At 40.9% G+C, this 22,609-nt stretch overlaps 4 protein-coding genes and 4 non-coding genes across 12 annotated transcripts in view; 3 read left to right on the top strand and 5 right to left on the bottom strand.

Annotated features, from left to right (window-relative positions):
- LOC120418328 (matrix metalloproteinase-2-like) overlaps nt 1–13,672 on the top strand; it is a 28,085-nt gene extending 14,413 nt beyond the window's left edge. For 2 of the 4 annotated variants that reach the window (XM_052711309.1, XM_039580662.2), the window contains exons 2-4: nt 7,701–7,972; nt 12,251–12,412; nt 12,472–13,672. In XM_052711309.1, coding sequence (XP_052567269.1) covers nt 7,710–7,972; nt 12,251–12,412; nt 12,472–13,642 — 1,596 coding nt within the window. In that variant the 5' untranslated portion in view covers nt 7,701–7,709 and the 3' untranslated portion in view covers nt 13,643–13,672. Of the gene's footprint in view, nt 1–7,128; nt 7,628–7,700; nt 7,973–12,250; nt 12,413–12,471 lie in introns of those variants that run through there. The other 2 variants (XM_039580661.2, XM_052711310.1) reach the window with 2 other exon arrangements.
- On the bottom strand, nt 218–3,130 carry LOC120418330 (uncharacterized). Of its 2 annotated transcripts, none has more exons than XM_039580664.2 (3): nt 734–3,130; nt 563–679; nt 218–491 (listed from the first exon to the last, which is right to left on the bottom strand). In XM_039580664.2, exons 1-3 carry the CDS (start codon nt 2,048–2,050, stop codon nt 438–440), a joined length of 1,488 nt encoding a protein of 495 aa, XP_039436598.1. In that variant the 5' UTR covers nt 2,051–3,130; the 3' UTR covers nt 218–437. The 2 variants fall into 2 exon arrangements, with proteins under 2 accessions (XP_039436598.1, XP_039436599.1); XM_039580665.2 differs by having other exon boundaries at nt 218–339; nt 734–3,125.
- Nucleotides 13,673–13,773: 101 nt separating the features above from the next.
- Nucleotides 13,774–15,683, top strand: LOC120418329 (probable dolichyl pyrophosphate Glc1Man9GlcNAc2 alpha-1,3-glucosyltransferase). The gene is made up of 3 exons (XM_039580663.2): nt 13,774–13,945; nt 14,101–14,755; nt 14,821–15,683. The coding sequence occupies exons 1-3, from the start codon at nt 13,887–13,889 to the stop codon at nt 15,610–15,612; spliced, it is 1,506 nt and encodes a 501-aa protein (XP_039436597.1). The 5' UTR covers nt 13,774–13,886; the 3' UTR covers nt 15,613–15,683.
- LOC120418331 (probable insulin-like peptide 7) lies at nt 15,635–20,014 on the bottom strand. Its single transcript, XM_039580666.2, has 2 exons — nt 19,542–20,014; nt 15,635–15,961 (listed from the first exon to the last, which is right to left on the bottom strand). Exons 1-2 carry the CDS (start codon nt 19,873–19,875, stop codon nt 15,762–15,764), a joined length of 534 nt encoding a protein of 177 aa, XP_039436600.1. The 5' UTR covers nt 19,876–20,014; the 3' UTR covers nt 15,635–15,761.
- Trnaq-uug (transfer RNA glutamine (anticodon UUG)) lies at nt 15,987–16,058 on the top strand. Its single transcript has one exon. It is a non-coding gene; the product is annotated as a tRNA-Gln (tRNA).
- Trnaq-cug (transfer RNA glutamine (anticodon CUG)) lies at nt 16,129–16,200 on the bottom strand. The gene has a single exon. It is a non-coding gene; the product is annotated as a tRNA-Gln (tRNA).
- Nucleotides 16,404–16,475, bottom strand: Trnag-ucc (transfer RNA glycine (anticodon UCC)). The gene has a single exon. It is a non-coding gene; the product is annotated as a tRNA-Gly (tRNA).
- On the bottom strand, nt 17,831–17,902 carry Trnaq-cug (transfer RNA glutamine (anticodon CUG)). The gene has a single exon. It is a non-coding gene; the product is annotated as a tRNA-Gln (tRNA).
- Nucleotides 20,015–22,609: the final 2,595 nt, after the last annotated feature.

Here is a 22,609-nt window from a genome sequence, read left to right as displayed (position 1 = left end):
CCGGTGGACAGGACCGGGGTCCGGAGGTGGAAGGGTTTTCAATGGGGACTTCCATCAGCACTCTCGGAACGCATGACGGGGCAACGATAATACACACTAACACACAGCAAAGAGAGTCTGCAAAAGAGTTCAGTTGGTTGGATCCGAAATCGGACGGAACGGATCTCTTACGGTGGTCGGGCTCAGGGCTTTCTTTCAACTCAGTAAGAAAAGACTCTTTGATAATCTCATTTGGGGTGTATTGCACTGCGGCGCGCAGATTCCCGAACCTGGACGGAAAGAGACGGATAGAGAGAACTGGATGGAATCGGGAGGGGGGGATCAGAGCGACTGCACGATCTGGAACGGAACGGACCAAAAGAGAGAGAGGGTAGGGAAAGGAGAGAGGGAAAACAATAACATTAGCGTCTTGTTCTAACGCACGTCTTACGCTAACGCTAACGTATGAATGCTCGTGGTCGGGTGATGGACAGTCGAACCATGGGCAAATACTGTGAACGCAAAGGTCAAGGTCAATGAGGGTCGTGAATGGTTAGGGGAAAATACTTGAGGGAGACAGTACCAGGGCGGAGTTGCAGCTCTTGATGATCGCGCGGAGGAGTGTCACGTCATCTGGTGTCAGTGACCAACCGGATAGTTGACCCAAGCTTTGCAGCTCCGGACAGCGATCCATCAGCATCTGGAAGAGGAGGAAGTTGAGTGTTTTAGCGTTAAAAACGGATGCTACACGTACCTCGATGCTTGCCATGGTGAGGTTAGGAGCTGTGGTGAACCAGACGTCTTCCAATTGGTAGAAGTCTTTCTCGATCAGGAGGGTGCTGAACTCCTCTTCTGTAAACATTACGCAGTCGATGGCGATCCGTTTCAGACGGGTGGACTGGCTTAGGAAGCTGTGAAGGCCGGGATGGGAGAAGGGACTGCTCAGGATCTCCAGACCTTGGAGATCGGCGAAGGCACGATCACCGGAAAACGTCAACGAATCCATCATGTAGAGATCAAGGTCTATGAGCGTTGGGCAGGATCGTGCCAGAGCATGGATCTCCATCGTGCCGCGACCTTTGATCAGGGTGATGTGACGCAGGAAGTTGCCGATGGAGTTTGTCAGCGCGATCAGTTCGGAACAGTTGAACTTGTACAGCTTAAGCCGTCGCAAGCGTACATCGTTCAACTTTTGCAGGATTCCCGACTCGGGTCGGTCCAGATAGAGATCCTGAAGATTCGGACAAGTGCCCACAATGGCGTCCATGATCTTGGCTTTGGTGTCCGTATCGTGCAAGTACACTAGCTTGCACTTGAACGCCGGATCTTTCTGCTCCCGGATGTGATGGAGACTTCGTCCAACGAACGAGTAACTTCCCAAACTAGCCAGGTTTGGAAGATTGGCTAACAATATCGCCACGTCCGTGTGACAAATGTTCTCCTCTCCAAGCGATCCAATGTCTACCATCGTAAGCATGTTCTTGGACTCTCCGTAGCTCAGATATTCGATACCAATCTCGGTGATGTCCGTTTCGCCGCTAACGTCCAGCTGTCGGACGTTCTTCAAGTAGTCTCCAATGTGTTTCAGCAGATTGTCATTGGCCACGTGAGGGATCGTCAGCTTTGTCAGGTTCGGCAACGCCTTGATGATCTCGAACATAAAGCACATGTACTCTTCCCTCACCCAGACACCCTTCATGTTGAGCTGTCTCAATCCCCGTCCCTGAGCAGCGATCACCTGCAAGATCCTCTCGTAATACGCAAACGGGAAGATCTCGGTATTCAGCGTCGTAACGCCTTCGTTGAGCAACATCTGCAGACAACAAAACCGTATCGCTGCCTCAAGCGAGTCCGAACTGAGGATCACTCGCAGCAGATCCTCGTATATCACAGTGATACAACCCATGGTCTCCAGGTACGAATTGATCTCCACCTGAAGCAGCGTGAAATCCGGCTCAACGCCAAAGGTGTACGTGGTCTGCAGCATGTTCCCGACGACGGACACGATCGAGTGAGCCAGTTCCGCCAGGGCCAGCTCGCCCAGGGAACGAACGGGCAACTTTTTCGACATTTCACTCCGCAAGCATATTTCTAAACCAAAATAGACGATCGGCGCATGCGCCTCAACCTAGCCTTGAAAACTGCGCTACGGCTTTGCAAACTTATATAAGTCGACAGATGCAGAACGATTCCCAACTCTCCAGCGATCCTCAAACTACCCCAAAACGAAAAATCCACGTGACCAGCGCAACGTTAACCAATTGCAACGCTTGCGAAGCGTTTGCCGCGATCGCGAAACTTCTAGCGCGTCGCGCACGTGGCCTGCTTGATGATCAACAGGTTGACAACCGAGGAGCGTCGCTCGTAGACTAACTTTCTCCTCTCGCAGTCGCAGTTGGCGTCGTCGCCCGTTGCGATTTTGTTTGTGTACACTTTTCGAGAACGTTTATTTTTAGGATAATGCGTTTTTACCTGATGCGTGCGCCGTCTAACATGGCGGCGGTTTGTTGGTAAACAAACGAAGAACTATGGCGATGCGCTGTCAAACGAGGGGTTAGTCATTAGAAATTTGAAACCAGCAATCAAAGTAGGTGGCCCACCCTGAAGGCGCACTGACTTGGTTTCGGCAACCAGATACGGAAGCCCCTAATTTCAACAATTCTTCAAGGTTGACGATTTTATTTGTTGGTTTCGGGGTCAACGATTCCTCAGCGTTTGTTTGATTCTTACCGTTCACGATTCTCGCCGCCGAGGTTATTAATCAATCTGCCAATCGTTGTGAGGTTGTTAGGTTACAACTTGTAGCCGCACAGATCATAATTTTCCCGTGTGCCAACAGACAGCGGTCACGGAAACATGTTAATTATTAGTCATCATCATCGTCGTCGGCTTAGTCATTCTTCATATTCCAGGCAAAAGCCGTTCGCAGCGTGGAGTCGCTGATGGCAACACTTCTGGCATGGCATGCTGAGTTGCTTGCGCGTGATGGATCGATGTTCTCGGAGCCTCTAATCGAGTTTCAGTGCAGCGGACAAACAGGTTGCTCGGACCGTGGGGTCTCGCGAAACAGCTGGCCATGCTGAAGGGGAAATTAATGACGCTGGGACCACTTCTTCCCTTCACTTGTGCTTTGAGGATTTGTTTTTTTTTTTCGTGAAGAACATTCCGAAGATGCTGCGCGCAAGGTGGTGAAAGAAAAGGTGAGCACAAACAAATGACAGCTGTCAAAAAATTGTATGAACATCATCTAATCGAACAGTTTCACCTTTACGAACCACCTTCTATCTGGTGGAGAGTGAAAGACAAGACATGCTCCTATGATGAATGAAAATTACACTCGTTTTAGGTTTGGTTTAGGCTAAGCAGTTCGTGTTGTGGGAGAAAAAGAAACGCGGCTGCTATGATGTATGATTGATTGTGATGAAGTTTCGCTCAGCGCTCAAAGGCTCCAAATGCCGTCCGCGGTCGTAGCCTCCTTGGATGTCGAGGAATTTTCCCACTCGTCGAGAATGACGCAGCAGTGTCGTTGAAGTTTTTTTTTTCAAATTTCTCAACGTTTCTACTGTCAGAAGGAGAATTCCTTTGAATTTCCTGAGAATTGCCAATTAACGGACCTCGCTGAAGGTAGTTTTTCTCAGGTTTCATACCCAATCATTAATTTCAAGATATTTTTCAAGGAAAGTACGACAAACTGTCAAGAAATCAGCAGCTAGCACCAGCTATAGCTGGAAGAAAACTTTTCCCAAACAACACTCTTACCGGGGCTAATTGTGGTGAAAATTGTTTTCGACAAACTTTGGACAACCGGAGGGATCAACAAGTACAAGAGTTCACCGGAGCGGCCGTGGCAATTACCCCTTCCTTCCCGCAAATGAGGAAGAAAAAGAAGCGAAAACTTTTCTTTCCTGTGGTTCGCCATGTTTGTTGAATGGTGCTAATGGGCTCGACAATATTTTGCTTCTGTGGAACGTTCCTGGAACCATAGTTGAAAAAAAAACACGGAGTCGTAAAAATCTAACCAAAAAATTAAATTCATGTCGTGAAAAAAAATTCAAGGTTCAAGGTCGTGAACAAAACTCATGATTTCATGGAAAATTCTCAATAAATCGTGCAGTTAATTTATTAAGGCGTACAAAACATTCATTGACTCGAGAAGAATTTTTAAAATACAAAAATACAAACATTTAAATAAAATTATAATAATTGAAAAAACTTTGTTTTTTTTTAATTCTAACAATTCTAATAAATCAAAACAAAAAAAAAATTTCAACGGTTTTAAAAAATTTTAAAGTCGAAAAAAAAATTCTGAAATTTTTTAACGATTTAAAAAATTCTTTACATTGCAAAAATTATGAAAATTAAAAAAAATTTAATAATTTTGAAAATCTGGAAAATTTTGAGCATTAAAAATTTTGATTTTAGAAAATAAGATTTTTTTTATTCTTAGAATTAAGAAAATTTTGAATATTCAGACAAATCATAATATTAATTAAAGACAGAAAATTTAGAAAATTCGTAAAACACAGAAGACTCAGCAAATTCAGAAAATAAAGAAAATCTAAAACTTTATAAAATTCTTAACGTTCAAACAATTTATAAAATTCATAGAATTCAGATAATTCAAATAGTTTAGATAATACATAAAATTCAAAGAAATCATAAAATTTGAAAAATTCAAAAATAAATCGAATTAATAAAATTCATAAAATTCATAAAATTCATAAAATTCATAAAATTCATAAAATTCATAAAATTAATAAAATTAATAAAATTAATAAAAATTGATAAAATTCATAAAATTCATAAAATTAATAAAATTCATAAAATTCATAAAATTCATAAAATTCATAAAATTCATAAAATTCATAAAACTTATTCAATTCATAAAATTCATAAAAATCATAAACTTCATAAAATTCATAAAACTTATTCAATTTATAAAATTCATAAAATTCATAAAATTCATAAAATTCATAAAATTCATAAAACTCATAAAATTCATAAAATTCATAAAATTCATAAAATTCATAAAATTCATAAAATTCATAAAATTAAAAAAAAAACGATAAAATTAATAAAATTCATGAAATTCCTAAAATTCATAATATTCATAAAATTTATAAAATTCATAGAATTCATAAAATTCATAGAATTCATAAAATTCATAAAATTCATAAAATTCATGAAATTTATAAAATTAATAAACATTCATAAAATTCATAAAGTTCATAAAATTCACAAAGTTCGTAAAATTCATAAAGTTAATAAAATTCATAAAATTTATAAAATACATAATATTCATAAAATTCATAAAATTATTAAAATACATTTAGAATATTTCGTTTAAATAATTAAAAAATTAAGAAACTTAAAAGAAATTGAAAAAAACTATCAAAATTCAGATTATAGGGGAAATATACCCATTCTAATCACTCTAAGCCGTTCGACCAATTCTCACCACTTTTGCAGTTTTCCGCTATTAAATCAACATTTTCAGATGTATCAACAATAGAGAGTTGCTTGCTTACTTTTATTCGAGCTATTCATTACTTTGGAACAATCAAAAACACTTTATGAAAGCTGTAATTCATGATCAAAGTGCTGATATGCCGATAATAGAAATAGGCTGAGAAAGGGTATAGATCCCCTAGTATACATTTAGAAAATCCGACAATTCAAAAACTTTAAAACAACCAAAATTGAGGAAATTTTGATAATTTTATTTTTGAAAAAAATAGTTCTAAAAATTCTGATGGTAGTAATCTTTGAATAAAACAAAATTAGAGGAATTTCTTAAAAATCGCAAATTATTGAAAACCCTAAAAATTCTTAGAATTTGGAAAATTCTCATACAAAAAAAATAGATTTTTTCAAACAGAAAAAAGATTTTTTTTAAAGTCCTGAAAATTTTGAAAACCGTTTTTTAAATAATTTTTTTAATTTTTTTTTTGTTCAAGACATTCTAAAAATATGAAAATTTTAAAAGTTTAAAAAAATTCTAAATGTTTCAAACATTTTAAAAAATTTTAATATTCTGAAAATAAGAAGATAAATATATTCATCGAACTTAATCTCCCAAACCAAACAAGCTCCTTACCACTTTGGAAACCCGTCCCACTTTACCCAGCGATCGTCCGGCGATGACAGATCAGGGGGGCGTGTACGCAAATTCCGTAACCGTCGAAGACGGTGGATGCGGTGGGAGGGCACCCAAATTGATCCACCAAACGCCATCCATTAACCTCGTTTTACTGGAATCCTCCTGGAAATACCATCCCCCACCCCCTCCCCCCTCTTTACAGGTGAGAATGAGACCGGCGCTGCCACTTTTTTTAAGGTTAGGAAACTTGGGGGAGTCGTCTTATTTATACCTCCTTAATGGGCCCGGACCCGAGGTCCGACAACAGAAATGATAATGCCAAAGTGGAAACATGAATTGCAACTTTTGCACGCAGGGTTTTGCTCGTGATTTTTCGTATGTGTTGGGGATTTGAAAGAGGAGGGGGGGAGGGAGGAACCGTTGGGCCACTGGAGTGGAACAATTTGGATAAAAGCCGACTTCCAGACGGGTTTTGGCCGGCGGATTTAGATTTCGCTTCGACCTCCTCCATCCTCCATGGGTGTTGTCGTGGCCTACTGGGTTCATGAATGCGAGAGGCCTGCTTGGATTTCGCCCGGGGTCACTAACCTAAAGTTGGCCGTTGAAAAGATGGGTGTTGATTCCGTTGTTTGTTGTTCTTTTTGAGGGGGATTTTGGGTTTACCCTTACTAAATGCAGCTTGATGACTCAAATAATTGATTTTTGTGATGTGATGTGGCGCAGCAACAGGAACTGATAAGCCGTATCAGTTGGTTGCTCCAGGTGTGAACTGTCACACGCGCGATTATGCAACTGCGTTGTTTGGATCGAGGTTTGGATGCAGTTGGAGAGTAAATAAAGATGGCGACGCCATATTGCATTTCTGTAGTGCGGCGAAAATTTAACGTTTTAATACTGTAATTTTGAAGTTTTCCTGCATGCTCACTTCAGAAATAGATGTTGCAAAAATATCACAATGTTTAGTTGCATCTTTTTCAAGCCTTTGAGGTTTTAAAATACGAGTTGGACCCATTTCACCTTAACTCCGCGAGTAAACGTCACAACAACGCATCGTCCTGATAAGCCGCATGACTCAAGCTTATCACAAAACCGGGCAGCATCCTTAGCCGGGATTGCTTCTTCCAGAACGTCCAGCGTCAAAGAGAGGCGCAATCATTGAGAGAATTTGTTTTGCTGGCGCCATAAATGAGATGCCATTTCTCTCCCAAGCAAAAAGCTATTAGCCGCCGCAATGACCACGAGTCGCGTCAGTCTGATTATGATTCTGGTGGGAAAAGATTCTGCATTCTTCGCTTGCGCCGTGTCAATCGCAGCAAACAATAACGGGGTTAATTACTTTGTTAAACAATTCGAAAGTGCTGTGAATTTGACGGATCGCGCGGCGCGTCAAAAATGGCGCCCAATGACAAAAGTCATCGTCGCCGTTATCGGATCGTCGCCATTGTTTTGTTTTTGATTGTAATTATTGCCACCTGTTCGGCGGCCCCCACGTGGGAACGGGTGGACATTCTCACGGGCGCATCGGCGCCGGTTCCCACCAAAGATATGGTTCGTGTTCCCCCGCGCCTTAAATCGTTCCATTGTTGGCCGAGAAATTCAATTAAGCGTGTACGTTTGACAGTTTGATTTCATGCGACGGTTCGGATACCTTGAGAAAGGTCCCAGCCAAGCGGAGGCACTTTACAGCGAGGACGCGGTCGTGGCGGCCATCAAGAATGTGCAAAAGTTTGGGGCCCTGCCGGAAACGGGCCGGCTGGACAGGAGGACGGTTCAGCTGATGTCGGCGCCGCGGTGCGGCGTGATGGATCAGGTCGGAGGGGAGGCGGGTTCGCTCCGACATCGGCGCTATGTGATCGGAGCGGAGAGTTGGCGGAAGCGGAAGATCACTTATTTGTGAGTATTAATTTTTGATAAAGGATAGGATGGGCTCTACTTTCAAAAATTAAAAAAATGCGATTTCAAAATAGTTACCTAAAATGGCTATAAATTGAAAACGGTGTACTTTATCAAAATTTCACTGTAGTACATTTTGATTGCAAATAAGGTTTTACATGAGAAATGAAGTTAACAAGTTTTGTTTATTTATTTTTTTAAAGAAAAAGTGCTGTTTTTTTTAAACAACTTGGTTAAAGACTATTTTTTCTAAAAGGTCAATATTCAATATGTGCCATTTTGAAATGTTAAAGTTGATTAAAACATTTCAAAACATTTTTTTTTGTGAATAACAATTTGACAAATGAGCAATTCTCTGAGATTTCGGTCTTTCGATTTTTTTGGTGCCTTTGGAATGCCCACAGAAGCCATTTTGCATCATTAGTTTGTCCATATAATTTCCATACAAATTTGGCAAATGCCCAGACAAAAATGATTTTTGAAAATCCAAAATTCTGTATCTTTTGAAGGAATTTTTTGATCGATTTGGTGTCTTCGGCAAAGTTGTAGGTATGGATAAGGACTACTCTGAAAAATAATGATAGACGGCACAAATTTCTTTGGTGATTTTTAATTTCACTTTTTGCATTAAAACTTGATTGATTTCTTTTTTTCTGATATGTTTTAGAAGACATCAAATGAAAACTTTCCAGAAATTTCAAGAATGGGCAAAAATCTTAGATCGAGTTATGATTTTTTTAATCAAAAATTCGAAATGTTAGTCGCAAAAAATTTTGAACTTCATTTTTAGATGTTAAATTGAATTTGCAATCAAAAAGTTCTTTAGTGAAATTTTGATAAAGTGCACCGTTTTCAAGTTATAGCTATTTTTGGGTTACTTTTTTTTGTAAAGAGTCGCTGTTATTCATTTTTTTTAAACAAGTACCATGTTTGCCCACTTTTGGAAAACATATTTTTGAGAAAATTCTCTATATTTTGCATTTTTGAACATTGTTGATACGACCCTTAGTTGCTGAGATATTGCCATGCAAAGATTTCTCAAGTCTCACTCAGACAACCCACCATTTTCTAATGTCGATATTTCAGCATTTAATGCTCCGATTTCGAATGTTAAAATATGAATGAACATTCGTGAAATTTTCCTATCTTTTCGAAAACAATATTTTCATTTTTTTAAATCAATACTAACATTTCAAAAGGGCTTTATATTAAATGTTTGGCCCTTTTAAAATGTTAGTCTTGATTTAAATAATTTTTAAATACTTTTCGAAAAAAAATATTTTCTGGACTGGATTTTAGCAAAGTTCTTACAGAGCTGAATATTCTAACAGCATTCTATCAGAAATGTTACATCATTCTAGCAGGATTCAGAACCAGTTCAGCTAGAATATTTCGTGAATTTGAAAAAAAACACAAAAAAATATCTTTGTTCGATATCCTAGAAAACTGCTCTACGACCAAATTAAAAGAATTTCCGGAAACAAAATTAAACTTTTCCGCTTTATCCTCGCCAAAAATTCCTTCCGCACTAACTTCCTGACTAAATTTCCTAGTCCAGTCTATTCCGGCCGCCCCTCAGTTGATTAAAACATTACAATGTGACCTTTGCAAACAGCAACTAACGCTAGAGGAAAGGAACCAACAAAAAAAACTCATTTGTCCAAACTAGGGGAAATATACCCTTTCTAATCAAACACCTATCTTCGTCATATGGAGAGTTTGGTGCTCGATTTAAGCTCCAAAAATACTATTTAGGCTGTAAACTTACCAGCAACAGCACCCCCTCGAGTAAGCACGCAAATGTATGCCACTTACTGGCCAAAAAGATCAAATTTAATGCACTTTTGATCATAATTTCTATTTTGCGAGACCATTTCTCATCATTTTGGTGGCACACACATCCACACGCAAGATCAGAGGTTAACTGCTTAACGAAAGTCGCCATCAATATCTTTACACTTGCGCTAACGATTTCAAAGCGCTTAAGATATAAAATTGCTTCCAACTACCGGCAACATGTTCTTTTGACCGTTACTTAGTCACTCACTTGAAAAATAATCCCGAAACATGTAAATAATTAGCAAGCGCTATCAAAAAAACAAACGCGCCAGGTCTTTTGACGTTTCAATCTTGATGACCCATTCCAAGCGAAGCCTGAAGAAAACCGAGTGAGAGGCAAAGGCAAATAAAGAACAAAGGGTGGCCACCAACACCACCAGCAGCGCTTGTTGTGTTGCCAGGAAACTTTCTCTATAAATGCTACTTTTCGTGAGTGTTCGCTCAAAATTTCATCAATTTTGGCAGCACGAAGCAGACCCAAACGAGCGTTGGAAGAAAAAAAGAACTAAGCTGAAAATAGAAAAATGGGCGTGGCCCAATGCACACGACTGATTAGAATGCGTTTTTGAAATATTTTTTTAAAATGCTTATAAAAGAAATAGCATAACTTTAATAAAAGTGAAAATAAACAGAAATGTTCACAAAAAGTTGCTCTACTCGTTGGTGTACTTGGTTTTACTGAATTTCAAGGAACACTCCAGATTATCCAACATTATTCAAACAAGACCGCTTATTAGGCTTAAAATGGGTTTATTTCCCCTACTTCTTGGACATAAAAACGCCATCGTCGTTATTGCACAGCCAACTAGATTGGGCTCAAAAATTCCGTACTCGCACACACACACGCTCACACACGATGACGCAGTCACAGATTTTATCTACTTTTATAAGGCTCCGTAACAGTATTATTCTGGTGAATCACAGACAATCGGATGAAACTTTGACACTTTAGGTTACCTCAATGTTGATTGACGTTGATCTGTCTTGATTTCAAGGTGGATCATCATAGAGGTAACTCTATGTGACAATCGAGAACTGTCAAAATTGTGCATGCTTTTTGGGTTTCAACCTGAAATGATGAGTCTTATTGCCTGTTTCACAAAAAAAACACCTTTCGGCATGCGTCACATCATCATCTGATCCTCCGTAAAAGGAGGTCCGAAATTTAAGGCACTCGCGCGCAGCGCTGCACCCAAAAACAACCGCGCTCACTTTTGTTAATTGTGATCCATTCATTAACATGGCCCATAACAACAACAAGCAAAACAAAACAAAAAAGGCAAAACCTGCGACCGCACCTGAGCTTTTCTGATCAAAAAGTAGGTCCCCGCGGTCGTTCATTAAAAAGTTAAAACTGATCGAGCCCAATCAGGCCCGTGATACTGACGTAGCTTGCTGAAGCCACCACCAAGTGTTTGGTGGCGCTGTTTCGGGAATAACATTTCAGAGGGTCACAAATCAGAATATAATAAGTCTTATTTATTTTTTTGGAAAATAATCCTGTAGCTGCTCATATTGATTCTTTTCATTAAAATAAACCAAAAATGCCGCCAACAACAATATATGTTTAGCATCAGGTCTCAGGCAAAGCTTCCCAGCAGGTGTCTTTTTCAAATCCTCTGAAATGTCTTCCGCAAATTCTTATTGGCCAATGAACTTACAGATCATCATAATATTAATTTAAATCTACAATTTGAGGCGGTTGAGCTCAACCATGTTGTTGGGAAACCTTAAGAGCGAGTCCCCGAACAGGGCATAGCCCATTGTTAGGGACGTTGTGGGGCTCACGTTGTGGGGCTTTACAAAAAAAAAGCATGTGTTAGAGTCAAACAAACCATCTTCTATGGTACCCCGTGGTTTGAATGTGTTGGTAAATTTTCGACAGGAAAGCCAGAACAGCTGTTTTTAGACATAAAAGTTCAAACTTACAAACTACTTTTGTTGTTTTGTGTCTATTCCTACTGAAACAAATTAAAAAATATTCAAATATTGTGCAAAAACATTGCTAAAATCACTTCTGAATTCACCCCATGTGTCTCGATTTGCCCCGGATAATGGTACACATTTAATTTCATTTTAACTAACGAAACAAAAATAAAGAAAAACAATATTTTCGTCCTTTCTTTTTTGCCCCCTTTTCGTCATGTTACTCCCCATAATTTTGACACTAGACACCAAAACTTTGGTACTTTTTAGGCTTCAGTGACATTGTATGCAGATGACAGCCGAAGCATCCCCGTGAGCCCAATCAAGGCTCGCAGGCCACGTGCGATGTCGTCGTCGTAAAATGTCGACAAAACTTTCACTGTGCAATTGAAATTATCGACGACGGTGGCAATTTGCCGCGGCAGGTGCCCGTAACGCGGCTTGGATAACCGCATGGGTTCGAAAATTGGCCGAACTTAGGTAACCCTCTTCTCTTGTTTCGTGTCATTAAAGCATCGCCAATTGGAGCAGCAAAGTAGGCGAAGATTCGGTGGCCAAATTTATGCAGAAGGCTTTTAACGAGTGGGCCCGGTACAGCAATCTGCGGTTCGTCCGGGTTTACGATCCTTCGGCGGATATCATAGTAGGCTTTGGCAGCGGTCACCATGGGGATAAGTAAACAGTTTGAGAGTTGTGGGTGATGCTAGGGGATTGATGGTTACTTTTTTTGACAGCTACCCGTTTGACGGACCGGGGAACATCCTGGCGCATGCCTTCTACCCGTACGAGATGGCCTCCTACGGCGGGGACATCCACTTTGACGAGGATGAAAATTGGAAGGAAAACTCGACCCAACTGGCGGATGGCGTTGACTTTTACTCCGTGGCGATCCACGAGCTGGGACACTCGCTGGGCCTTGCCCACTCCCCGGTCTACTCTTCCCTCATGTTTCCCTACTACAAAGGAATCACCCAGGGAACGCTGGATTACGATGACATCCTGGCGGTGTACAAGCTCTACATCCAGAACCCTTACATAACCGACGATCCTCCACTCCCAACCGACAGCACAAACTCCATCGACGACGCAGACTACGAAGAGCAAACGCCGGAAAACACTCCAGAACCGGGACCAAAACTCCCAGACTTCGTTACAGATCCAACCCCGGTAGACGAGGAACCTCCAACGACCAAACTGTACGACCTGCCGATAACCTACGTCGGCGACTACAGCACCGTTGACGACCACATCACGCGACACTATCCCGTGACGCAGGAACCCGCCACCGTTGCGCTCCCGGAACCGGTTCCGAACGTGTGCGTCGGAAGTTTCGACGCCATCGGCGTCCTCCGCGGCGAAGTATTCATCTTCAAGGGTCAGTATTTGTGGCGGCTGACGGAGAAGTACCGCGTCAAGGAGGGTTACCCGGTGCGGATCTGGCAGGTGTTCCGGGACTTTCCACGGAACATCGATCGGATCGATGCGGTTTACGAACGGGAAGAGGACAACAGCGTGGTGTTGTTTTCCGGAAGGTACTATTGGGTGTTTGATGGATTGAACTATCTCCACCCGGAAGCTCGCCCGATCACGGATTACGGACTTCCGGACACTGTGGAAAAGGTGGACGCCGCGATGGTTTGGTCCAAAAACGGCAAAACCTACATCTTCGCGGGGGATCAATTTTGGCGGTACAACGAAACCACCCAGGAACCGGACGAAGGCTACCCAGCACCCATGGACCGATGGTACGGAGTGCCGACCAATCTGGACGCGTCCACGACCACCCCGAGCGGCAAGACGTACTTCTTCAAGGGCAATTACTACTGGCTGTACAACAACGAACGGGTCCGGCCGGAGCGGGGCTACCCGCGCAAAACGGGCCAAATCTGGCTCGGCTGTCGGTGAAATGTTACAAATAAACGAGTCGAGCAGGAACGCGTTTGCAACGGTCACTTTGAAAGAATTCCAACTTGCATGCAACTTGCGAGCGTACTGAACTGAAATCGCGACAGCTGATTCGAAATGTGCCAAGCCGGCGCTTGCGCACTGTCAAATGCACCACCGCAGACGGACGGACGACATCGGAAAAGTGTTGATGTAAACAATTGTGCGTAGGCAGAACGGAACGGAAATTTGCTGCCAAACAAACATGTTTTGGCACACTTTTCTGCTCGCTTCGGCGATCAAAATTCTCTTCCTTGCCTCGTAGTAAGTATATTTTGGGGAACTTCATTTAGGAGATGAAGTTTCTCGCGCAGAGTGCTAACCGTTACATTATGGAACAAAACATGAAATAATCGATAACGAAGCCGGCTTCCCTGGGAAAATGTCTTGGTTTAATGAGTGAAATGTTCTTCCTGCAGCCGGTCTACGGACTTTGAGGTGCACCGGAACTGGTTGGCAATCACGCACAGCAGGCCACTGGCCAAGTGGTACTACGATGCGACGAGCGAGTGGACGTTGGATTATCCGCCGTTTTTCGCCTACTTCGAGTGGGCTCTGTCGCAGGTGGCGGCCTACTTCGATCCGGCCATGCTGGTTGTGACGAATCTGAACTATTCGTCCACGCAGACGGTCCTGTTTCAGCGTGGTTCCGTCATCGTGACCGACATCGTGTTTGCATTTGGCGTGAAACGATGCATGTCGAAGTTGGCCAAAACCGAGAACCAGCACATTATCGGTTCGGCGCTGCTTCTGAGCAACATCGGCCTGCTGATGGTGGACCACATCCACTTCCAGTACAACGGATTTCTGTTTGGATTTCTGCTGCTCAGCTTGAGTTACATCCTGACGGAAAACTACCTCGCATCGGCGCTGTGCTTTGCCGTGCTGCTGAATCTCAAACACATCTTCATTTACGTCGCCCCGGTTTACGTGGTTTACCTGCTAAAGTTTTATTGCTTCCGTAATAACGGCGCGTCGGCGATGGCTCCGCTAATCAAACTCATCAAACTGGGCTCCGTCGTCGGCGGTGTTTGCTTGCTCTCGTTTGGTCCCTTTTACAACCACATTCCACAGGTAAGCCAGCCTTAATTACTTTTACTCGTTTCGATGAAGCACATTAATTTCCTCCCTCTTTCCAGCTATTTGCACGACTGTTTCCGTTCAAACGAGGACTCACACACGCCTATTGGGCGCCCAACTTCTGGGCTCTGTACAACTTTGCCGACAAAGTGCTGTCCATCGTGTTGGGCAGGAAATCCGCGATGGCTTCCGGAACGGGCGGTCTAGTGCAAACATTCGACCACACGGTTCTTCCATCGATCTCACCCACGACAACGTTCGTCATGACCGCCGTGGCCATGTTCCCGACTCTCTACAAGCTGTGGACGCTCAAAAATACCACCAACCTGGCCCAGAACTTCATCCGAGCTGTCACGATGTGCGCCTGCTCGTCGTTCATGTTCGGCTGGCACGTCCACGAAAAGGCGATCCTGATGGTCATTATCCCGTTAACGGTCCTCTCCATCACAAATCGGAACGATGCCCGGTGGACACTGTTTCTCGGAATCCTCGGCCATTACTCCCTCTTCCCCCTACTCTTCAGCTCCGAGCTCATTCTCATCAAACACGCCATGCACGTGGTCTACACCGGAATCAGCGTGCTGCTCTTCCGGAACATACACGGCGGGCGATTCCTCTCCATCCCCGAGCGACTCTACCTGTACGGTTTCGTCTTCCTCTCCCTCTTCGAAAACATCATCCACCCCGCCCTCAACCTGGACCAAACCCTTCCCTTCATCCCCCTGATGGCCACCAGCGTCTACAGCGCCCTCGGCGTGTCCTACTTCTGGCTCAACTACCAGAAACACTTCATCACCCAAACCCCCTTCCTCACCAAGGACCAGGGCGTTTCGAAGACCAAAAAGAACTAAAACCGCCGCGCACACCGCTCGCTTTCAAATCAAAAACAGAAATATATTTAAATTGCGCCACAAACCAACAACACACACCTTCCACAACCACAGCCACTCACTGCCGCCGCCGCCGTCCAAACATCGTCAAATCCGAAAGCGCCCAAAGTCTACTTCCGGTACCGGTTGATCCGCTTGTTCGACGGACAGTACTCGGCGTACTCTTCCCAGGTGCACCCGACCCGGGTGCAGCACTCCTGCGTGATGGAACCCCCGGAGCGACGCTTCGAGCCAGTGCGTCGCGTCCGCAGGAAGCTCTGGGCCTGCTCCGCACTGATGGTCCACCGGGACAGCATCGGGGGAAGGAGCTCTGGAAAGATAGCTTGCGGTGAGACGGTTCCATGGTGTAACGGTTAGCACTCAGGACTTTGAATCCTGCGATCCGAGTTCAAATCTCGGTGGAACCTCGCTTTTTTAAATGAAATTTTGTCGGTAAATTTTGAGTTTAATCTAAAAAAAAGTTACCGATGCAGATTTAGGTTCCACCGAGATTTGAACTCGGATCGCAGGATTCAGAGTCCTGAGTGCTAACCATTACACCATGGAACCCACGGTGATGGTAATGAAGAACTAATGATTCTCAATCTACTTGATCAATGCAGTAGGGTTAAGAAATTAATAAAAATATTCAATCTTTTCGATGAACGGAGCGAAACGGACTTCAAAACCATAGAAGAATCTACAAATTGGTATTAATTAATGAAATCTTGTTAAATGTCGGTAAGCCAAAAAAAAAATTTTAGAAAAATATTTGCGTCGGCCGGGAATCGAACCCGGATCAACTGCTTGGAAGGCAACTATGCTGACCATTACACCACCGACGCTATACAATCAGTCGTAAAATTACGAGATTAGAATGTTTCACAGTAAATGTTTGTTTCGAACCATAATTTATTTTTTTCGTTACAATTGTTTGTATTCATTATGAGTTCAGTTTACCTGGTTTTGCATCAAACTTGAAAATTTCATTTGATTACTATTTTAAGTTGTAAATTTAAATATGTTATTGAAAATAACCAGAGAAACTACTTTAATATACAACTATTACAAAAACCAATCCTACGAGTTCTAAATTTTGAAGATCTAGCTGGCAATTTTGAAATATTCCCAGATGATGTAAATTTGATTGATTATTAATTGTTTATACATAAAACTTAAAGATGGGAAGGCACATATGATTTGATTAATGTTTGAAGTAAAAAATTATCAGAATTTTAAACTGTGATGTTTGCTAAATGCTTCAATTTTTTTTTTATTCCTAGTTAAATCCACAGATTGATTGACTTTGCTTTTGTCGATTTCAAATGGAATTGAATAGGGTCCTAAAGCCCTATAAAAACAATTTCTGATAACTTTGAAACAAGCTGTCAAGTAGGATGCCGCGAATTTATTTTTTTAAATTAAATTAAAAATCTATTTTAATTCCTTTGCGGCGGTACAAAGGGTCATTAACCCTCTACAACCCAACCCCGCCTCTAGACGGGCTTCGATTTAAAAAATCGCCAAAAATCCATTTTTCAACCAATTTTTGATCTTCAAAAAGCATTGGAAAGAAGAACTTTTAAAATTTTGGAAAATTTTAGGGTTGGAAGTTTGACTTGTTTTATGTGACTTTGCCAATGTTTTTAAAAATGTATTTTTTTTAGGGGTCAACTTTGGCTGTGTTTTTTACTAACATTTCCTATATTTTTAGTAAAAAGAAGTATGCAGTAATTTTTCTAGTGCCCCAGACTATGCCTCTACGCATTTATTTACAATTTAAATGATAATGGTTCCATTTTATAGCAGAAAATGTGAAAAACATGCATAAAATTGAAAAAGTTACTGTAAAAACATGAAAAAATTAGATAGGCAAAATGTAATGATAGGAGGTGGTAGAGTAGGCCAAATACCACCTAAAACAAACATAAACTAAACAAGATAAATGCAAATTAAAATACTAAAAATGAAACAAGAAAAACATAAAACAAGAGAAGTAAAGTTTTTCGTAGAACAAAAGTTGCTCAAAATGACCTCCTGAACAAGGGAAAAATAAAAATTTTCGAAAAAAAAATTTGGGCAGTAGAGGGTTAAACTCAGAAAAAATAAGCTTGGTCGTTGTGAACAATCATATCACCAATTTAAGCTTAATTAAGGACCCAATTTGGAACAATTAACAGGCAAAAAATGATATCTTTTCAGGTTCCACCGAGATTTGAACTCGGATCGCAGGATTCAGAGTCCTGAGTGCTAACCATTACACCATGGAACCCACGGTGATGGCAAGCAAGAGTTGTTGGAACAAACTCTACGTAATCAATTTACTTGGGTAAAGCAATCAATGAAACCATTAAAACGATTGTTTTATTGTAAAGTATTTAAAACGAGACTGAAATCAATATCCACAGAACTAAATTTTTAGCATTCTAAAAATATTCCTGCGTCGGCCGGGAATCGAACCCGCACAGAAAAAAATAATGTAAATTTGGAAGCTTTAATTTTGGAAGGTTGAATATTACCTCTTTTATGATGTAATTTTACCTCAATTTAGACTGAAAAAGTGACATTACACCAGAAAAGTGGTAAAATTACACATTTCCAGAGGTAAAATTACACCTTTTTTCTGACATAAAAGATGTACTCCTTCCCAGATGTAATATTACCATGATTTTTTTTTTCTGTGCGGATCAACTGCTTGGAAGGCAACTATGCTGACCATTACACCACCGACGCTATACAAACGCTATGCTTGTTTATCTCTAAGGATAATTCGATTAATTCGATTAATTTCTATTACAATAGGTTCCTTTGTTATTATTTTTTAAATCAAAATTTATTTTTTTTCTAATCAATTAATTTAAGTTTTTTTATCTAGCCTCTATTTTTCCTGTTTGCTTTTCTTTCAGCGGTATCTCAGCAATCATTGAACCAATCTAAAATGTCTTTGTTGCTAAAATATGAAATTTTCAGAACTTTTCGAAAAAAGAAGTATTTAAGCTTGGTTATGACTTATACAGATTAAAAAGCACGTTTTCAATAGTAATTTTTGCAAATTACAAATTTAATTTGATGCCTAAAAATAGTCTGAAAAATTCGAATTTTTTTCCGCAAAAGTGGCAGCAGCACTGCAAAATGATTTTTTACGAACTTTTGACTATTAGCTCAAAAATTATTTAGGGGAAATATACCCAATTTAATCACCCTAAGCCGTTCGACCAATTCTCATCACTTTTGCCGTTTTCCGCTATTTAATCAACATTTTCAGATGTATCAACAATAGAGAGTTGCTTGCTCACTTTAATTTGTGCTATTTATTACTTTAGAGCAGTCAAAACACTTTATGAAAGCTGTAATTTACGATCAAAGTGCTGATAGGCCGATAATAGAAATAGGCTGAAAAAGGGTATAGTTCCCCTACATAGCTATTTTCATAATTATTTTTGGTGTGTGAATAGTCGAATTTTTAAAAGGGTTATTTTTTGGGTTGATTTTTTTCTGCGAAGTCCTAAGCAAAAAAAACATTTGCCGAAAATACATAATCGATCAGAAATTCCGTTCTCAAGATACATATTTTAAAGTCTTTTTTCAGAGACATCTGCCAACATTGTTTGGAGACTTGTTTGGTTGAAAGATTTATGGCAATTTTGATGCAGAATCACATTGGCAATCAAAAATGATGAAATTACATGTTTTGTTTTTTTTTACATAGATAAAATCAGCTCAAACGATTTTATTAGTTGCTTCAGAATTTTCAATTCTGGTGGAACCAATAAATCCTGCAAGCCGTTCATTAACACAGTTTGTTTTAAAAATTATCCAAATCCACGTTCGTTCTTCAAGCTGATTTCTTATAAATTTTCAACATAAACTTTCACTTCTTAACACTTTCCATCACAGTCCAAAATATTCACCATTCGCTCTCTTTCCGACACTTGTTCCTCCCGCGGCCGCCGCCGCCAACATCTCCATCTGCTGCTGTTCCGCTTCCGCCAACCCGTTATTCCGCCTCGAAATCCGGTAAATGTCCTTCCCACAGGCCCAGTACATGTGCCGGATGAGACTGTCGTGGCAGCGCGAGTGGCTCTCCTGGTGCCAAACCTTTTCCCAGTCGGCGCGGGTCCGCTGCCGGAACGTGACCTCCATGTTCGGGTCGGCCCCGCCACCACCTGCACCACCGATTCCGACGTCCCCGGTGGTCACGTGGACCAGCAAGATGGCGGCCGTGACCGCCGGAAGCCAATTCATGGCCGTTTTGTTTTTGGGTTGCAAATTTGAAATTCAAATTTCCGGGATCCGGTGGTCCAATTAGGGAACACTGGAGTCCTCCACGGAGGAACACATGACACTTGAAACGCTCACTCTTTTCAACGTTCGCGCGCGAGAGGCCAAACCGCAAATGAGACCTGGCCGTGTCCGGTCGGGGACTTTTATAAGCAGGACTAGGTTACGACCAATAATGGCGAGGCTCATCATCAGGGAACAAATGGATTTTATGTTATTGCTTGGCGTCGGACGACGGCGTCTCAAACGTCCAGGTGAGCACCCCTCGTCGTTGGACCGGACGTACACACGTGGTGTGCGTAGGTGTCTGCTGATGCTGGAGCTGCTTCAAATGAAGTGATAACCGATTCAGTACATAAATTAGACAAATAGAGAAACAACACAGCGGTGGACAAATATCCAACTGCTCTCGACCGCAAAATCAGGGATAACAACCGATTGACCGGGGGTTCTTGCTTTTTGTCGCATCTTTTTATTAAACGAAGAAGAAAGCTAATCAATGACTTTGGTTGGTCCAAAAATAGAATCGTCTTCTGCCCTTCTAGAAAAGGGGGGCAACACTTTCTGTATGATGCAATTTCATTGAAAGAAAAAAAAGCATAATCATAACGGTTGCTTGCGAGTCAATGAAATTCTTCGTGCGATTTCGTATCGCGACTGTTGCTGGTAGAACTCAGCTGATTACTTGTACATGAAATCACTTAACATTTTTACTTTAAAAAAAGAAGGGGAAACTGACTACTCCTTAGAACCGGCCGGGGTTCGTCTCGTCCTTTAAAATGATAAGCAAAATGCATGCCACAAGACCATTGAGGATTGTGAGTTTATAAGGACTTAGACAAATATAGTTGAAGTTAAATCAAAGAATCGGATAAGAATACAAGCTAAATGCAAGTTCAATAATTTAAAACTAAACGATTTGCTTACTATTATGCGCATTTTTAATTGAATCTACATTACCTCGCTGAAAATAGCCAGGGCGACTTATAGCTCTAGAATTCATCCAATAAGGTATGCGAAAAATAGAAAGCATTTCCCATAAGAAATTAGAACGATCGTTACCACTCGGTTAGAGTGGTTCCTAAGACCATTTACCTTCCGAAAAACGATCCAACTCCACTCGAAGCTTGCTGGAGGATACTGTGGAGATTTTCCCTTACCTTCTTAAAAAAAGTGAACCATAGAGAATTTGCAGCAAAGCTAAAAGACACATGTCGCCACCTATGAACAAATAGCGTAAACCTATGATTTTTTGAAAAAATGTGTTTTTTCCTCCATAATCAACATTTTTACAAAACTTATGCCGGATTCGGATGAGAAAAATTATTTCCAACAATTTGGTGTACAACTTTCCAAAATTTGTTTGATTTTTCTATGAGAAAACTGTAAATTTATAAAAAGATAGTAATTTGGACTATTTGGCAAGAAAGTCTGTCAAAAATCAATAAAAATTGTTGAATATACGTTAACACATCTGTTATCAACTATATAACTGTTTATTTCATTGATATATACGGGGAAACTATTTTTTTCGTGTTCCAAAACATGTTTTTTAAAGAAAAAGGTCACACATTTTTGCGTGCCCAAAAATTGATGTTTATTATTTTAAAGCAAAAAAATTTTCTCGTCTTTTGAAACCAGTTTTATTATGATTGATGCAGGGAATCATGAGAAATAAGCGATTTTGTTCTTCAATCCAGCAGAAAGGAATGCGATTTTTGGCAAGTAACCTCATTTTGGCGCCACCTACATTTGAAACACAGTCGCGCTGCAAAACCTCAATCAACAATTTCCGTCTTCCAAATTCCCTATCCTAGTGTGCGGTGGAGATGAGGTTGTCATGGTGTTGAAAATTTGTTCAAATGGTATTGGTTCTACTCCCAAATATCAACTCCTAGGTAACTTAGACTCATCGCATAAAAATAACGAAATCTAAAATGCAATCAACAAAAATCACCATCTCAAACGAAGCGAAAAGCTTCTTTTGACATTGAACAGCCAAATTTTTTTTAATCTCCAAAGGAAATTGAAACACACACTTTGCAAATCTCCCCTGGTTTCTGAAATATCAGTACACTTCAGACTCGATTATCCGCAGTTTTGACTATCCCTAATCAGATTATCCGAAGTTCGATTATCCGAATGTTTGAATGGGACTTCGGATAATCGAATCATGATGAAAACAATATTTTTTGTTCGTATTTTTATTAACATAAAATTCGAGTTCTGCAACCCCATTTTAGCCATATTTAACAGTCGATTAACAATCACCGCCATTTTGGCCGCCATCTTTAATTAAAAAACTGTTAATCACTTTAGCGTAGTTCAGGGGTGCTCGACAATAAAAATAGTACATTTTTTTTGCATTTGATTATCCGGAGATTCGATTATCGGAAGTGACATTTTTCCAAGGCCTTCGGATAATCCAGTCTGCACTGTACTTGAAAATTTAGTGCTGTTGTGGCGACACTTAGAAAACTTAATTTTTTTTATGTTTGTTTACGCTGAATCACAAGATTGCATTGGTTTTTAGTTAGGCGTCATCCGTAAAGTATGACACGCTCTAGGAGGGGAGTGGTGGGCGGTGTTTGAGCCAGAGTGGCATTGTTATAAGTACACTCAAACCCCGATGGTTTGACACTAAGTGTTGTCAAACAAACGGGGTCACTTTTTAGTTTGACACCCCTTTTACACGGAG

Source organism: Culex pipiens, chromosome 1, assembly GCF_016801865.2.
Source record: "Culex pipiens pallens isolate TS chromosome 1, TS_CPP_V2, whole genome shotgun sequence".
NCBI lineage: Eukaryota > Metazoa > Arthropoda > Insecta > Diptera > Culicidae > Culex > Culex pipiens.
The sequence above is the reverse complement of the archived record's forward strand: the minus strand, read 5'-3'. Positions and strand labels throughout refer to the sequence as shown.

What these genes read in the sequence shown, in the direction of transcription:
- LOC120418330 (XM_039580664.2), bottom strand. Translation starts at nt 2,050, where the DNA reads ATGTCGAAAAAGTTGCCCGTTCGTTCCCTGGGCGAGCTGGCCCTGGCG. An exon ending in TCACCATGGCAAGCATCGAG is followed by an intron (nt 680 to 733) that starts GTACGTGTAGCA and finishes CTCCTCTTCCAG; the next exon opens with ATGCTGATGGATCGCTGTCC. An exon ending in AGAGCTGCAACTCCGCCCTG is followed by an intron (nt 492 to 562) that starts GTACTGTCTCCC and finishes TTGCGTTCACAG; the next exon opens with TATTTGCCCATGGTTCGACT.
- LOC120418329 (XM_039580663.2), top strand. Translation starts at nt 13,887, where the DNA reads ATGTTTTGGCACACTTTTCTGCTCGCTTCGGCGATCAAAATTCTCTTC. An exon ending in ATTCTCTTCCTTGCCTCGTA is followed by an intron (nt 13,946 to 14,100) that starts GTAAGTATATTT and finishes TTCTTCCTGCAG; the next exon opens with CCGGTCTACGGACTTTGAGG. An exon ending in TTTACAACCACATTCCACAG is followed by an intron (nt 14,756 to 14,820) that starts GTAAGCCAGCCT and finishes CCCTCTTTCCAG; the next exon opens with CTATTTGCACGACTGTTTCC.
- LOC120418331 (XM_039580666.2), bottom strand. Translation starts at nt 19,875, where the DNA reads ATGAATTGGCTTCCGGCGGTCACGGCCGCCATCTTGCTGGTCCACGTG. An exon ending in TGTCGGAAAGAGAGCGAATG is followed by an intron (nt 15,962 to 19,541) that starts GTGAATATTTTG and finishes CTATCTTTCCAG; the next exon opens with AGCTCCTTCCCCCGATGCTG.